We start from the raw sequence: 14,570 nt of genomic DNA on the forward strand, positions 1-14,570 counted from the left end.
TGTATAACATTTGAGGGGGATGGCATCCCCCCTGTTGAAAAAAATTACAGAAACCATCCCCTCTGTAAAACCACCCTTACCACCCCCTTTAAATTAATAATGCTGCGTATTATGTAAAATTTGTCATGAAAATTATATATATATATATATATATATATATCAATAAAAACATCAATATTGTATCATAATAATGTGGGCTTTGTGCTGGATCTCCACTCGACCACAACAGTTACTGCGACCATTCACCAGCCTAATCTAGTTATGAACTTGATTTATTACATGAAAAATGTATTTTTTTGAAAGCTTAGATTTTTTTTTAAGTAGATTTGCTTATAGTAGAGTATAGCAGAGTAACACTAGAGGTAAAAACAGGCTGCATTTTTTTAAAGTAAAACCCTGGGTTACTAATAGGGAGTAGTTGTACAGCATCTATTGAGCCATCACTGGCTAACAGTATTAATGCTTTAGTCTACTTAATTACGCTATTTATAACACTTATACATGCAGGTGCATCTCAGTCAATTGGAATATCATCGAAAATTTGATTCATTTATTAATTCTGTTTAAAATTTACACTCATATATTATATGGATTCATTACACAAAGGTTAATAAAAACCCCAAATTTAGTATCTTAGAAAAAAAAAAGATGTTTAGTATAGATATGTTGACCTGGTAAAAAGTATGAACATGTACATGACTCAATATTTGGTCAGGGCTTCCTTTGCATGAATTACTGCAGCAATGTGACTGGCTGTTCACATAATGCTGTACTCAAGCACATTACTGGAATTTTTAATGGATGATAAAAATGTGGTAGAAAAATGTGCACAAGCAACAGGGATAACCACAAGCTTGAAAGGATTGTAAAACAAAGCCCATTCATGAATCTGGAGGAGATTTACAAGGAGTGGACTGTAGCTTGATTCAGTGCTTCAAGATTCACAATGTACAGACTTAACCAGGACATGGGCTCCATCTTTTGCATTACTTGTGTCGATCCACTCTTGAACAAAAGACAATGTTGGAGGCGTGTTCTCTGGGCTAAGGATAAAAAGGACTTTTTGCCTTTAGCCCATGTAAGTCACTCTGACTTTGTCTTCGGTTCGAGACTGTTGCACAGTGGGGCAAAGGCCTTTTTTCAGATGAAAGTAAATGTGCATTTTCTTTAGAAATCAAGGTTCCAGAGTCTGGAAGAACAGAGAAGAGGCACAGAATTCAAGTTGCTTGAGGTCCAGTGTAAAGTTTGCAACAGTCAGTGGTCCTTTGTGGAGCCATGTTAATTATTTGTGTTGGTCCAATATGTTTTATCAGGTCCAAGGTCAGCGCAGCTGTCTATCAGGAGGTTTTAGTGCATGTCATGCTTCCCTCTGCTGACCAGCTTTATAAAGGTGCTAATTTCATTTTCTAGCAGACGTCTCGGGTTACTTTGCTGTTATGGAACTCCAAAGTGTTCAAAATTAAATAAATAAATAGGACATGATGAAATAAATAACTCTATGAATAAATAAGACACATACATGTAATATGAGAATGATATTGTGAAATAATGGAACATATTTTGAAAAAAAGCTTATTATTGTGAAATATATTGCACTTTGCAAATTATTTTTCCCAATAACAGAGATTATTGCAGAGGCATTTTATCTAATTCATGCTGTTTTTATTTCAAAATATAATTTTTTCAAAGTCAGTTTTTATTTCAAAATCTCGTTTTTCACGATGGCCTATTTATTTCATAATGCGACTTTTCAGCAGAATGAGTCGTTCTGTCAGTCAGCGCCAGTGGGTGGGACCTGCATGCCTATTGGCTGATCCTTTAACATCGATTAGTTTCCCTGGATACCTGTCCGCGGACCGCTGCTACAGTTAGCAATAACGTGCTAGGCAGTGACGGACTGGCCGTCTGGAGCACCAGGCGTTCTCCCGGTGGGCCGCTGGTCAATGTGGCCGGCCCAGTCAGTACGTAAATTTATTTTAAAAATGACGGAAACTATAATATTGCATCTCTTTTTTACGCAGATAGATGAGTGCGTTAATCGTACGGGCGCCGCCGATAAAGTGCGAGTGTTTTGTAACGGCCACCACTATGTTGTATATCACATTATGTATGTACAGTATGTTGCCCTTTATGAGTTGCTGCGCATGAGGAGGTGTGTGTGCGTGTGAGGAGGAGAGAACAGAGCAGGAGCTCAGCCGTGCTGACACCACCCCCCCCCCCCGAAACGCTCTATTGTTTTACCCTTTTCTTTACTTTTACTGTATGTTTTGTATCATAATTTTGATACAAATATCAACGCTGAAAAAGGCTGATAAAGGTTTTGTGCTGAACGCTATTGTTGGCTCTGAGCTCTTTTTTCTCCGGCTATCCGGCCCAAAGCGGCACAGTTTGTGTGCATGTGAACACCTCTCCCCTTCTGTACCCGAGCCAAGTAAAAATCAACTGAACAGACAAAATAAAATAAAATCAGTGGCAGCATTAGCTCGGGCTAGTAAACTGACTCATTTTAATTAATGTTGTAGACAATATTAATTCAAAATAAGGCTATTATTTAAAATAATATTGACTACAATAATAATTACTAGCCTGAGCTGATGCTGCTACTGATTTTATTCCAGCTTACCTGTTCAGTTTGATTGGCATCATTTTCACTCTGGTAGAGAAGGGGAGAGGTGTTGGTCCTCATCAGCAGGCACTGGTTCATCATCACTGACCTGCTGCACTTGCAGCTTACACTGATTGGTGTATACTTGCTTGCTGATACACTGAGTGGTGTATCTTACACTGACTGCATCAAGATGATCCTCCCTGACCTGCTAAAATATTGTCTTTATAGTTTTATATGTTGTTTGTCTTAATGTTCTTTCCTTTGTTTTACAAATATGACCCAATATACACTACCGTTCAAAAGTTTGGGGTCAAATTTCTTTGTTTTTGTTTAGTGATTCATTTTCTACATTCTACAACAATACTGGGGATTTCAAAACTATAAAATAAAACATATGGAATTAGGTAATTATGTAACAACAACAAAAACAACAGTTAGTTGTTATTTTAAGACACAGAGGTCAGCCTTTCTGTAATAGTTCTTGCAAGAACAGTATTGTCGAGTGCATTTGCAAAATCCGTCAAGCACCATAATGAAACTGGCTCTCATGAAGGCCGTCCCAGGAGGGCGAGACCAAAACCTACCTCTGCCGCAGACGAGAAGTTCATTTAGAGTTATCAGCCTGAAAAATGACCAATTAACAACCAGCACCTCAGATTAGAGGCATTATGAAGTCTATACAGAGCATAAGTAGCAGACACATCTCACCATTAACTGTTCAAAGGAGATTAATGCATTTTTTGGACAACTTTAGCATTCCTTTACAATGTAGAAATAAATAAAAATCAGGAACCATCATGGAGTTAGAAAGTGACCCCAAACTTTTGAACAGTAGTGTATGTTCAGTGATACTTTAAATAAGATACTTAAAAAGCATTTTTAAAAAAGCTCATTTTAGCAGATCAGATGGAGAGGGATAATTTACCAGTAGACACTGTACTGCCACCTACTGCATAGAATACGTATTGCACCATTAGACCTAACTCGATACTTCATGCACTATTACTTATGAATAAAGGACCAACCAATCACACAGCTGGCTCCGCCCTATCGCTCTTGATTGACAGAACGACTCATTCTGCTGAAAAGTCGCATTATGAAATAAATAGGCCATCGTGAAAAACGAGATTTTGAAATAAAAACTGACTTTAAAAAAATGACGTTTTGAAATAAAAACAGCAGCATGAATTAGATAAAATGCCTCTGCAATAATCTCTGTTATTGGGAAAAATAATTTGCAGAGTGCAATATATTTCACAATAATAAGCTTTTTTTCAAAATATGTTCCATTATTTCACAATATCATTCTCATATTACATGTATGTGTCTTATTTATTCATACCGTAGAGTTATTTATTTCATCATGTCCTATTTATTTATTTAATTTTGAACACTTTGGAGTTCCATATGCTGTAACCCTGTTTCCTGAAATGGCGGGAACGAGATGCTGCGTGAAAACGCTATGGGAACATCTTTTTGTGTTGCCGGGTGTAAAGCATGTGTGTATCAAACACAACAAATTTTGTCCTATATAACCTCGGTCAGGTGACGTCATATGATGAGACGCACCTGCAGGTTATAAATAGGAGTAAACCGGAAACATTCCTCAGATCGATTTTGTCTGAAGGGACGTCCGGTCACGCAGGCAGTGCGGCATTGGAGCGCAGCATCTCGTTCCCGCCTTTTTAGGGAACAGGGTTATAGCAAAGTAACCTGAGACATTTCCTTTCAAAGGCTACACTCGATGCTGCGTGAAAACACTATAGGAACGAGAATGCCGCCACACTGCAAGTGTCTGGACCCCAAGGTTGTGTAGCGTGTGCGCACAAGGCCGAGGAGGTCTCAGAACTATCTCTGGGAGGCTGACTCGAGGACCCGTGAGCCCGGAGTAGCATGAACATCCAGACTATAAAATCTAACAAATGTGTGCGGAGAGGACCAACCTGCCGCGTCACACACTTGCTGCAGGGGAATACCTCTTGCCAGCGCAATAGATGAGGTGATCCCCCTGGTTGAATGAGCCCTAATTCCTAGAGGCGAAGTGAGCCCACGCGCCTCATAGGAGAGGGCAATAGCATCTCTCACCCAGTGTGACAAGGTCTGTGTAGTGGTGGCCGCCCCCCGGTTGCGGCCCCCATAGCATATAAAAAGCTGCTCTGACTTACGCCACTGGCTGGTGCGGTGGACGTAAATCTGAAGAGCATGTACTGGACACAGTAAGTGAAGTCTCTCCTGCTCCGGAGCTGTAAAAGGCGGAGGACAGAATGCTTCAAGAACAACAGGGTGCATGGTTGAGAATGTAACTTTCGGAAGATAGTTCGGGTGAGGATGCAAAATGGCCTTGACTAGCCCAGGGGCAAAGTCTCGGCAGGATGGGGAGACTGACAAGGCATGCAGATCTCCAATTTCTCTTTAGAGAGGTAATGGCCATAGAAAAACCATCTTAAGGGTCAGGAACCTGACAGGCACTGACTCTAGTGATTTGAAAGGGGTGTCAATTAGACCTTTGTGCACGATAGATAAATCCCACGAAGGGACAGTGGCTTTAGTGGGTGGCCTCAACCGTTTAGCTCCATGAATAAAACAGGCAACTAAAGGGTGCTTTCCCACAGTAACCCCATCAATCAGAACATGGCAGGCTGAAATAGCGGCTACGTCCGTCCTGAGAGTACTAGGGCACAAGCCCGAGGACAATGTTTCCAGCAGAAACTCCAGCACTGAAACAATTTGGCAGTGGACTGGGTCTACATGCTTCGTCATGCACCAACTTTCAAATAAATTCCATTTGAGGGCATAAGCTCTTTTAGTGGAGGGAGCCCTAGCACTTAGAATAGTCTTACTTACGCTGGCTGGAAGACCAGCTTGACTTGGTTAGTCCCGTTCAGGGGCCAAACGTGAAGGTTCCAAAGCTTGAGCCGGGGATGAAATATTGTCCCCTGCGCCTGAGACAGAAGATCCCTCCTCACTGGAATTACCCATGGTAAGCCGTCAAGGGCCCTCGCCAGGACTCCCGGGAGCAGAGCTATCGGAGGAAACGCATAAAGGTGTAATTTGGGCCCACGTATGGGCCATCGCGTCCAGACCCAGGGGAGCTGGAAGAGTCAGAGAGTAGTAGAGGGGACATTGTGCTGTCTCTTGGGAGGCAAAGAGGTCCACCTCTGCTGTAAAGAATCTTTCCCAGATCTGATCCCATTCCCTGAGGGACAGGAACTTGTCCTGTGCCCAAAGCAGAACCTGGTGCGCTAGCTTGTTCAAGCGGTGCGAGCGCAGTCCGCCCTGGCGATTTATGTACGAGACTACCGATGTGTTGTCCACCCGCACTAGAACATGGTAGCCTTTCAACTGCTGGAGGAAGTGCTGTAGGGCTAAAAATAGAGCCATCATTTCGAGGCAATTGATGTGCCATGCAAGAAGATGGCCTCTTTGCCCCCGAAAGCGAACCTCAGAAACTTCCTGTGTTGTGGCAAAATTTCTATGTGAAAATATGCGTCCTTCAGATCTATTGTCACAAACCAATCCCCTGGTTGGATTTGTGAGACAATGATTTTGACAGTCAACATTTTGAATCTGTACTTCTTGCGATAGCGGTTCAGCCCGCGAAGATCTAGGATTGGATGCAGCCCCCCGTTTTTCTTGAAAACCAAGAAATAATGACTGTAGTAGCCTGACTCTATGTCTGGAAGGGGAACATGTTCTATGGCCCCTTTCTCCAGCAACGCCTGCAGTTCGCGAGTCAGCAGATGCGCCCTTTCCTGTATCATGAAAGTGGAGACCACGCCGTTGAAACGCAAAGGGGGATGTGCAAACTGAATCCTGTAGCCTTTTTCTACAGTCTTTAATACCCAGGGAGATATGCCTGGCAGTACTGTAGCTTTCACGCTGCCAGTTTTAGCACTTCAGCTGTACGGTAGGGTGTTAGCAGTTCGGCATCCTGAAATACAGCAGGATATAACCGAAGGACTAACGTGCTGTTGGAGACCGGTGTTGTCTGAAACACCAATGGCGGCGGAAACTGAACACCGAACCCCTTGGGGTGCCAGGGATGGCACCTTCTTATTAAAAAGAATGTTACACGCCCCTCCCCGGGGGGGGGGGGGGGGGGCACCCCCACGGTCCTGGGCGCAAAAGCTTCAGGACTTCTGCGATCTCTTTGAGGCGGCTTGTGAAGGGCGGCAAGCCGTACCCCAGTCCTTACTGCTGACGCTTTCCTTCTGCGCCTCCCACCTGGCGAGAATCAGATCTGGTCGAGACTGGGTGGCCAACAGTCCTGACTCTTGAGCACGGCGTGGGAGAAATTTCCCGAAGGCCTGTTCATATAGCCTGGCTTCCCGAAACCTGGTGGCGACGGAATTAACAGCGTCGCCGAACAGGTCGGAAGGTGAGACAGGGCATCATGGAGAAATGTTCGATCCTTATCCTTGATGCCTGTCAAGTTTAACCACAGGTGCCACTCTGCGGACACCAGGGAAGCCATAGAACGGCCGATAGCACGGGCCGTCTGCTTGGTCACGCGAAGAGACAAGTCAGTAGCCCGGCGTAATTCTGTGATTCTCATTCACGGTGCCGCTCGTGCTCAAATCTTTTAGCAGATCAGCCTGGTACGCCTGCAGGACCGCCATGGTGTGCAATGAAGCGCTGCCTGCCTGCTGGTTGAAAAGCCTTTCCTACCAGGGTAGAAGAAAGTCTACACGGCTTGGAGGGAAGTGTTGGCTTCTTTAGTGAGGATGATGTCCCAGGAGAGAGATAGCCCACGAGCGTCTCTTCTATCTGGGTCATCATGATATAACCCCGTGCTTTCGCATGAACGATATTCGCATAAAACAAAGTCGATGGTACAAAAATACTGGATGAGTAAGGCTTGCTCCAAGAACAAGTTAATTCGTTGTGGAGGTCGTCAAAATAGAGGAGAGAGCAGAGTTGTGGCTCCATCTCCTAGCCACCCGACAGAAATCTGTAATCTAATTTAGAATGTTTGGGGAAGGCTTGCTCCTACGGCCAATCAATGTGCAGCCGCTCGACTGCACGCGTTATCACTTCAAGCAACTCCTTATACTCTCTATCCTCCTTAGAGGAGCGTTCTGAGGTAGCTACTTCCATTTCCACAGAAGCAAGAAAACGAGTCTCTTCTACACACTCACAAGAAGCACCGGAGCGCGCCTGTGAAGTGGAAGGAGACACTTCCCGCTCGGATGAGAGGGCGAGAGAAAGAAGGGGAGAATCCGTCTCGCGCACTTCGGCCAGATCGGCTTGTGAACCCCAGGAATGCAGCGCGGCTCGTGGTTCTCTAAAGAACGAGAGGCAAGCGCGAAGCACTTTTATGGGAAGAAAATCACAGTGTTCGCAGTCTCCTTGAAGTCTAAGGAGAGCGTGCTTTTCGCCCAAACACCCAAACCAAAAAGTGTGGAGATCGCTCTCCAAAAAAAAATTTTCGCAAGGGAGGGACACATCTCGTCTTAAACTCTGCCATTTTATCGGTGGGTTAACACTTTTCTTTGCTTTTAACTTGCTTGTACACACACGCGGCACAATGCAGTTCTAAGGACAAAAAGATCTGAGGAATGTTTCCAGTTTACTCCTATTTATAACCTGCAGGTGCGTCCCATCAGATGACGTCATCTGACCAAGGTTATATAAGCCAAAATTTGGCGTGTTTGATACACACATGCTGTACAACTGGCAACATGAAAAGATGTTCCCATAGCGTTTTCACGCAGCATCGAGTGTAGCCTTTGAAAGGGAACATGGCACCTGCCAACATTGCAAAAAGTACTAAGAACTGGTTTAAGAACTATCGTATACTTGTGCCTGATGGGCCAGCAAGTTCGCCCCACCCCCTAAAAAATTCTCTTTGCTCTTACCCACAGTAATGGTAATGGAGCTGCTCCTCGATGATGTGGCGTTACTTTCCCTGTATGAGTAGTCACAGGTGTACTGGCCCTGATGTGATTTATCCACAGTCAGAGTAAATGTTGTTGTAGTCTCTGCAGTTTGCTTCTTTATTAATTTCCCAGTATTATACAAACTGAAATCTACAGAGATGCATGTTGGGCTGGGTGTGGAACATCTGAACTGAAGGACTTCTCCAGGTGTGACCACAGAGTTTGAGGAGATCCGAGTCAATGTGGGACTCTGAAAATCTTAAAGGAAAGAATTATATTTTATCATTTTATATATGTTTTTACTTTAAACTGCTTTGCTACAACAAATAATAACAACTTACTTAAGCACACAACTCCAGCATCTTCACCATGTCCACAGTTCTCTACTCCAAATCCTCTGTGTGAGCACTGATATAGGTAGCTCTCAGTCCCATTACACCGAACATCATCCAGCCAGGTTGGTTCACTTCCCTGTCCAAAGCGGGCATTATGAGGAGCGCTGACTGCTTTACCACATCCAAGCTGTCTACACACCACCTGTGCATCCTTTAAGTCCCAGTAATCATCACACACTGTTCCCCACTGGGCGTTGTGCTGGATCTCCACTCGACCACAGCAGTTACTCGTACCATTCACCAGCCTGATCTGGTCATGAACTTGATTTATTATATGAAAAAAAAAATCTAAGCTTAGACTTTTATTTAGCAGTTTTGCTTATGAGTTGTGAAGTAAAGTAACACTAGAAGTAAAACTAAAGGTTGAAAATAGGCTGCAGACAATTTTAAAGATTGACAAAGACCAATCATAATTCTTAAAATTTATGTTACGTATATAAAAATGTATGTTAAAATTAAGTTATAAAATAAAATAAAGTCACTATAAAAATTCAGTGTATTGTATAAACATTGAAATAATTGAACACAGACAATGCTCATCCTGTTTACATATGCATCTTGGGCAGTTACTAATGAATATTAAAGAGTATGCAAACACAATGCTCACATGACAAGACGTCAAAAACAAGATATCGGAAACACGAACAATTGAACATTTTTCTTGGCGGATTCTGTAATTTGGTTTGTTTTGGCACAAAGTTGGTTTGTGTCCGCCATGATCGTTATTTTAAAGAAAATTTAAATGACGTCTCAGGTCACAACATCTCAAAGTCATCGAAGGGAGGTTGGGCCTAATTAGCATAAGGAAAGTACAGGGTGCACAAAACTATTTTCTTTATTTTTCTTTATTTGTTTATAGATAGATGTGCATTGCCAAGACAATAACGGTATTACTCTCCACTTTATGAATATTCTTCTTATTCATTGTGTACTTGTATAGTTTTAATCAATTTTTATCACTAAAACACTGAGTTACCTATAGGTAGCAGTTTTAGCCCACCTTTTCAGCCATCACTGAATAACATTATTACTGCTTTAGTATACTTTATTATGCTATTTATATAATACATATATCTATAGTATGGGTCATAAATGACAACTATTTGATCAGACCTTAATAAATAAATGACTTATGGCATTGTTCAGATTAACATCCTCTCTGCTCTTACCCACAGTGATGGTAATGGAGCTGCTTCTGGATGATATAGAGTTACTTTCCCTGTATGTGTAGTCACAGGTGTACTGGCCCTGATGTGATTCATCTACAGTCAGATTAAATGTTGTTGTAGTTACTGCAGTTTGCTTCTTTATTAATGTCCCAGTTTTATATAAACTGAAGTCCACAGAGATGCATGTTGTGCTGCGTGTGGAACATCTGAACTGAAGGACTTCTCCAGGTGAGACCACAGAGTTTGGGGAGATCCGAGTCAGTGTGGGACTCTGCAAATCTTATAATAAAGACATATATTTATTAATTTTGTAAATATGTTCAAGTAAGTTTTGCTACAATGAATAATAACAACTTACTTAGGCAAACAACTCCAGCATCTTCACCATGTCCACAGTTCTCTACTCCAAATCCTCTGTGTGAGCACTGATCTATGTAGCTCTCAGTCCCATTACACCGAACATCATCCAGCCAGGTTGGTTCACTTCCCTGACCAAAGCGGGCACTATGAGGAGCGCTGACTGCTTTACCACATCCAAGCTGTCGACACACCACCTCTGCATCCTTTAAGTCCCAGTCATCATCACACACTGTTCCCCACTGGGCATTGTGCTTGATCTCCACTCGACCACAGCAGTTACTTGCACCATTCACCAGCCTGATCTGGTCATGAACTTCATTATGGAGAAAGATTATTTTTTTTTTAAGGGTAGACATTTTTTTTGCAGATTTGCTCATCGGTTGTAAAGTAGACTAACACTGGAGATAAAGCTAAAAATAGACTACCAGACTGTTTTAACAGTAAAAAGCTGATAGTTAGTAGTTTTAGCCCTCCTATTCAGCTATTGCTGACTAACAGTATTAATGCTGTAGTCTACTCACTTATGCAATTCATACACATATCTACATTATTGGTAATACATGGTAACTATTTCAACTAAATAAATTAATGACTTATAACAATGTTTATATTTAAATCCTATTTGCTCTCAACAATATAGTTAATAATAATAAAAAAATATATATTTTAAACAAGATTTTGCTACTGCAAACAGTACGACCCTTTCTTGAGTGCAGACTCCAGTGTCTTTATGATGTCCACTGTTTTGCCAGGTTGGTTCACTTCCCTGACCAGGAAAGCAACCTGACTGCTGACTGCTTTACCACATCCAACCTGTCTAAACACCATCCCTGCTTCATTTAGGCCATCTTCATCATTACCACACACTGTTAACCACTGAGCTTTGTGCTGGATCTCAACTTGAGCACAGCAGTTATTCAGACCCTTCATAATCAGTCAATCATTTTGATCTCATCATTTTGGTTTATACACATTTGCATTTTATACAAAGTTCCATAAGTTCCTTTGATTGTGTAAAGTTGCTTTGCAACAATGACAATTGTTAAAAGCACTATATCAATAAAATTGATTTGCATCAACATTAATTCACATAACACCTCACAGCAACCCAAGTTAAACTTAAGTGCTGCACAGCACGCACATAAATATAAATAAAATGTCCATAGTGTAGCAATTAAAGATTCATAACAAAACACATAAATCACCCCATTGTTTGCACCTCGACAGAGGGACCACTAATAGGTTTTGATCTGCAGAACATAAAATTCTTTTGTGAGTAAAAAGTGCCAGGCCATTAATTGCACTAAAAACGAACATTAAAATTTTAAACTGTATACGGTTTTGGAAGCCAGTGGAGGTAATACCAGTATATTTACAAGTATTAAACAGCATACAAGCCAAAACATTCAGCACAAGTTGCACAACTGGCAGATAGATTTGTACATGATCTGCATACAGATAAAATGAAACATTTTGGTTTAAAATAATTGACACTGATGGCAGCATGTACGAAGAAAATAGAACAGAGCCCAAAATGGAAACCTGTGGAACATCAGAGGACAAACTGTTTTTCTTTTTTTTAAGTAGTAAAAGCACCCCTACCATCCCCTGTACATTAATAATGCTGCGAATTATGTAAAATTTGTCATGAAAATTAAATATTAAAAGATATATATAAAACATCAATAAAAGGTCAAATCCTTTCAGCAGAGACGTGATGAAAACGAAGGATTCAGTTTAATATAGGAGTCTTCTAAATGACTGACAGCTTTAATGATTATAAAAGATGCATTATTTACACAAATTGGGTAAATAATGCATCTTTTATTTTATTCTCAATTTAGAGAAGAGTTTTTGTTTTTTCATTAAACTTTGTGGCTTCATCTACATGCCTGGGTGCAAAAGGGTCAAAAATAAACTTTTAACTGCCATAGTAATTTGATGATTTGTGTGTGTGTTTGTGTGTGTGTGTGTGTGTGTGTGTGTGTAAGAGAGAGAGGGAGAGAGAGAGAGAGAACTACAGAACTATCAAATACTTTAATTACTAATGTTTATGTAGATTTTTATTCTACTCTTATAATCCTCCCCAGATAAAAGCCATGAAAAGGATCAAATGATAGTTTTGACAATTGTATATTTAAATGCATGTGTTTTGTTTTGATGGCTCCAAGTTGATTTAATTAAGCTTATATTTTGTTAATAAAACTGTTCTTAAAACAGAAAAACCCTGCCTCCCCTACAGACCACATCCACACTTGACCACACCATCCCCCTTAAAATGTTTTTACAATTTGACCACTGAATTCAATTCAATTCAATTTTATTTGTATAGCGCTTTTAACAATTGGCATTGTCCCAAAGCAGCTTTACACAATCAAAATAATTATTTAAGTTTGTATAGAATGTGAATGTGTATGAATCAAAACGGACAGATCGTCCCTGGTGAGCAAGCCGAGGGCGACAGTGGCAAGGAAAAACTCCCTGAGATGGTAATAGGAAGAAACCTTGAGAGGAACCAGACTCAACAGGGAACCCATCCTTATTTGGGTGAAACAGAGCAGGAATTGATCTGCATTCATACTGTGTGTTAGTTGGCAGGCAGTTCAGCATAACAGTTGATGTTAATTGATGTTAATATGGAGTCCAGGTAGTTATTGAAAACTCAGGAATAAAAGGTAATCATCATATTTAATATAAACATAATAACATTCATTACAATATCATGATTTAAAAGTTTTCAGTACCTGAGCAAATTACACCAGCATCTTCACCATGCCCACAGTTGTGTTTTTCAAATCCCCTATGAGTGCACTGTGTGAGGGTACTTTCACTTCCAGAACAGCGAACATCATCCATCCATATTGAGCCACTTCCCCGACCAAATGCAGCACTTTGATTAGCGCTGACAGCATTACGACATCCAAGCTGTCTACACACCACCTGTGCATCATTCATGTCCCAGTAATCATCACACACTGTTCCCCACTGGTTATTATAATAGACTTCCACTCTACCAGAGCAGGAGTTACTGCCACCAACGAGTCGTATGTTAGCGCCATCTAAGACAAACAGCAAAATGCATGTTATTATTAATAAATGATAATGAAAGTCATTACAATGAGGCAATATTAAAACAAGTTTAAATTTAATATGAATCCATTTCTGTCATTCTTAATTAGTTCTTAAAGACAAGCTCAGATTTTACACAATTATTAATAAACATTATTTGCATTATGTAATTAATCTCATATTGTATGCAATTTCCCTACACCATGGCCCATTTGTTCAAACTTTGTATAAAATAACTTTTTTTTAAACTTCCATTTCTTCTCACTCCTTAAAAAGTAATAATATACAGTATCTGTTTTCACAGTGTAATGAAATGAATTTTGCGGAACTTTCAATTCTATCAGCCTTAGCATTAGTTCGTAATAAGATGCGATTTAGGGAACTACAAATCCCATCAGCCTCAGTGTTATAAAAGAAATGTATAACATTTGAGGGGGATGGCATCCCCCCTGTTGAAAAAAATTACAAAAACCATCCCCTCTGTAAAACCACCCTTACCACCCCATTTAGATTAATAATGCTGCGTATTATGTAAAATTTGTCATGAAAATTTAATATTAAAATATATGTATAAAACATCAATAAAAACATCAATATTAAACCATCTATGAACTATAAATAATGATGATTAGCCAATCAGAATTCAATATTGTAATGTGCTGCTCACAAGCTCACGCAAGATTGTATCATTTTTCGCACTGTTTGCATTTTCGCAATGGCCAAGAGAAGAGTTCAAGCACAGTTTTTGAGATGTTTCAAAAAGAAGAGAACTGAAGGTATGATTTATAATCATATGATGCATAATAATAATAATGATGACAAATCCTTTCAGCGGAGACACAATTAAAATGAAGGATTAAGTTTAATACAGGAGTTTTCTAAATGAGTGACAGCTTTAATTATTATAAAATATGCATTATTTACACAAATTGGGTAATTAATGCATCTTTTATTTCATTCTCAATTTCAAAGAAGAGGTTTTGTTTTTTCATTAGACTTTGTGGCTTCACCTACATGCCTGGGTACAAGAGGGTCAAAAATAAACTTTTAACTGCCATAGTAATTTGATGATTTGTGTGTGTGTGTGTGT

At 40.4% G+C, this 14,570-nt stretch overlaps 1 protein-coding gene across 1 annotated transcript in view; it reads right to left on the bottom strand.

The window, feature by feature from the left end:
• LOC128544925 (deleted in malignant brain tumors 1 protein-like) overlaps window positions 1-14,570 on the bottom strand; it is a 65,750-nt gene that overhangs the window by 45,000 nt on the left and 6,180 nt on the right. The window contains exons 4-8 of the mRNA XM_053515237.1: window positions 13,156-13,470; window positions 10,410-10,724; window positions 10,052-10,330; window positions 8,829-9,143; window positions 8,467-8,745 (exon numbers count right to left, since the gene is read on the bottom strand). Coding sequence (XP_053371212.1) covers window positions 8,467-8,745; window positions 8,829-9,143; window positions 10,052-10,330; window positions 10,410-10,724; window positions 13,156-13,470 — 1,503 coding nt within the window. The remainder of the gene's footprint in view (window positions 1-8,466; window positions 8,746-8,828; window positions 9,144-10,051; window positions 10,331-10,409; window positions 10,725-13,155; window positions 13,471-14,570) is intronic.

This window comes from Clarias gariepinus, chromosome 16 (genome assembly GCF_024256425.1).
Source record: "Clarias gariepinus isolate MV-2021 ecotype Netherlands chromosome 16, CGAR_prim_01v2, whole genome shotgun sequence".
Classification (NCBI taxonomy): Eukaryota; Metazoa; Chordata; class Actinopteri; order Siluriformes; family Clariidae; genus Clarias; species Clarias gariepinus.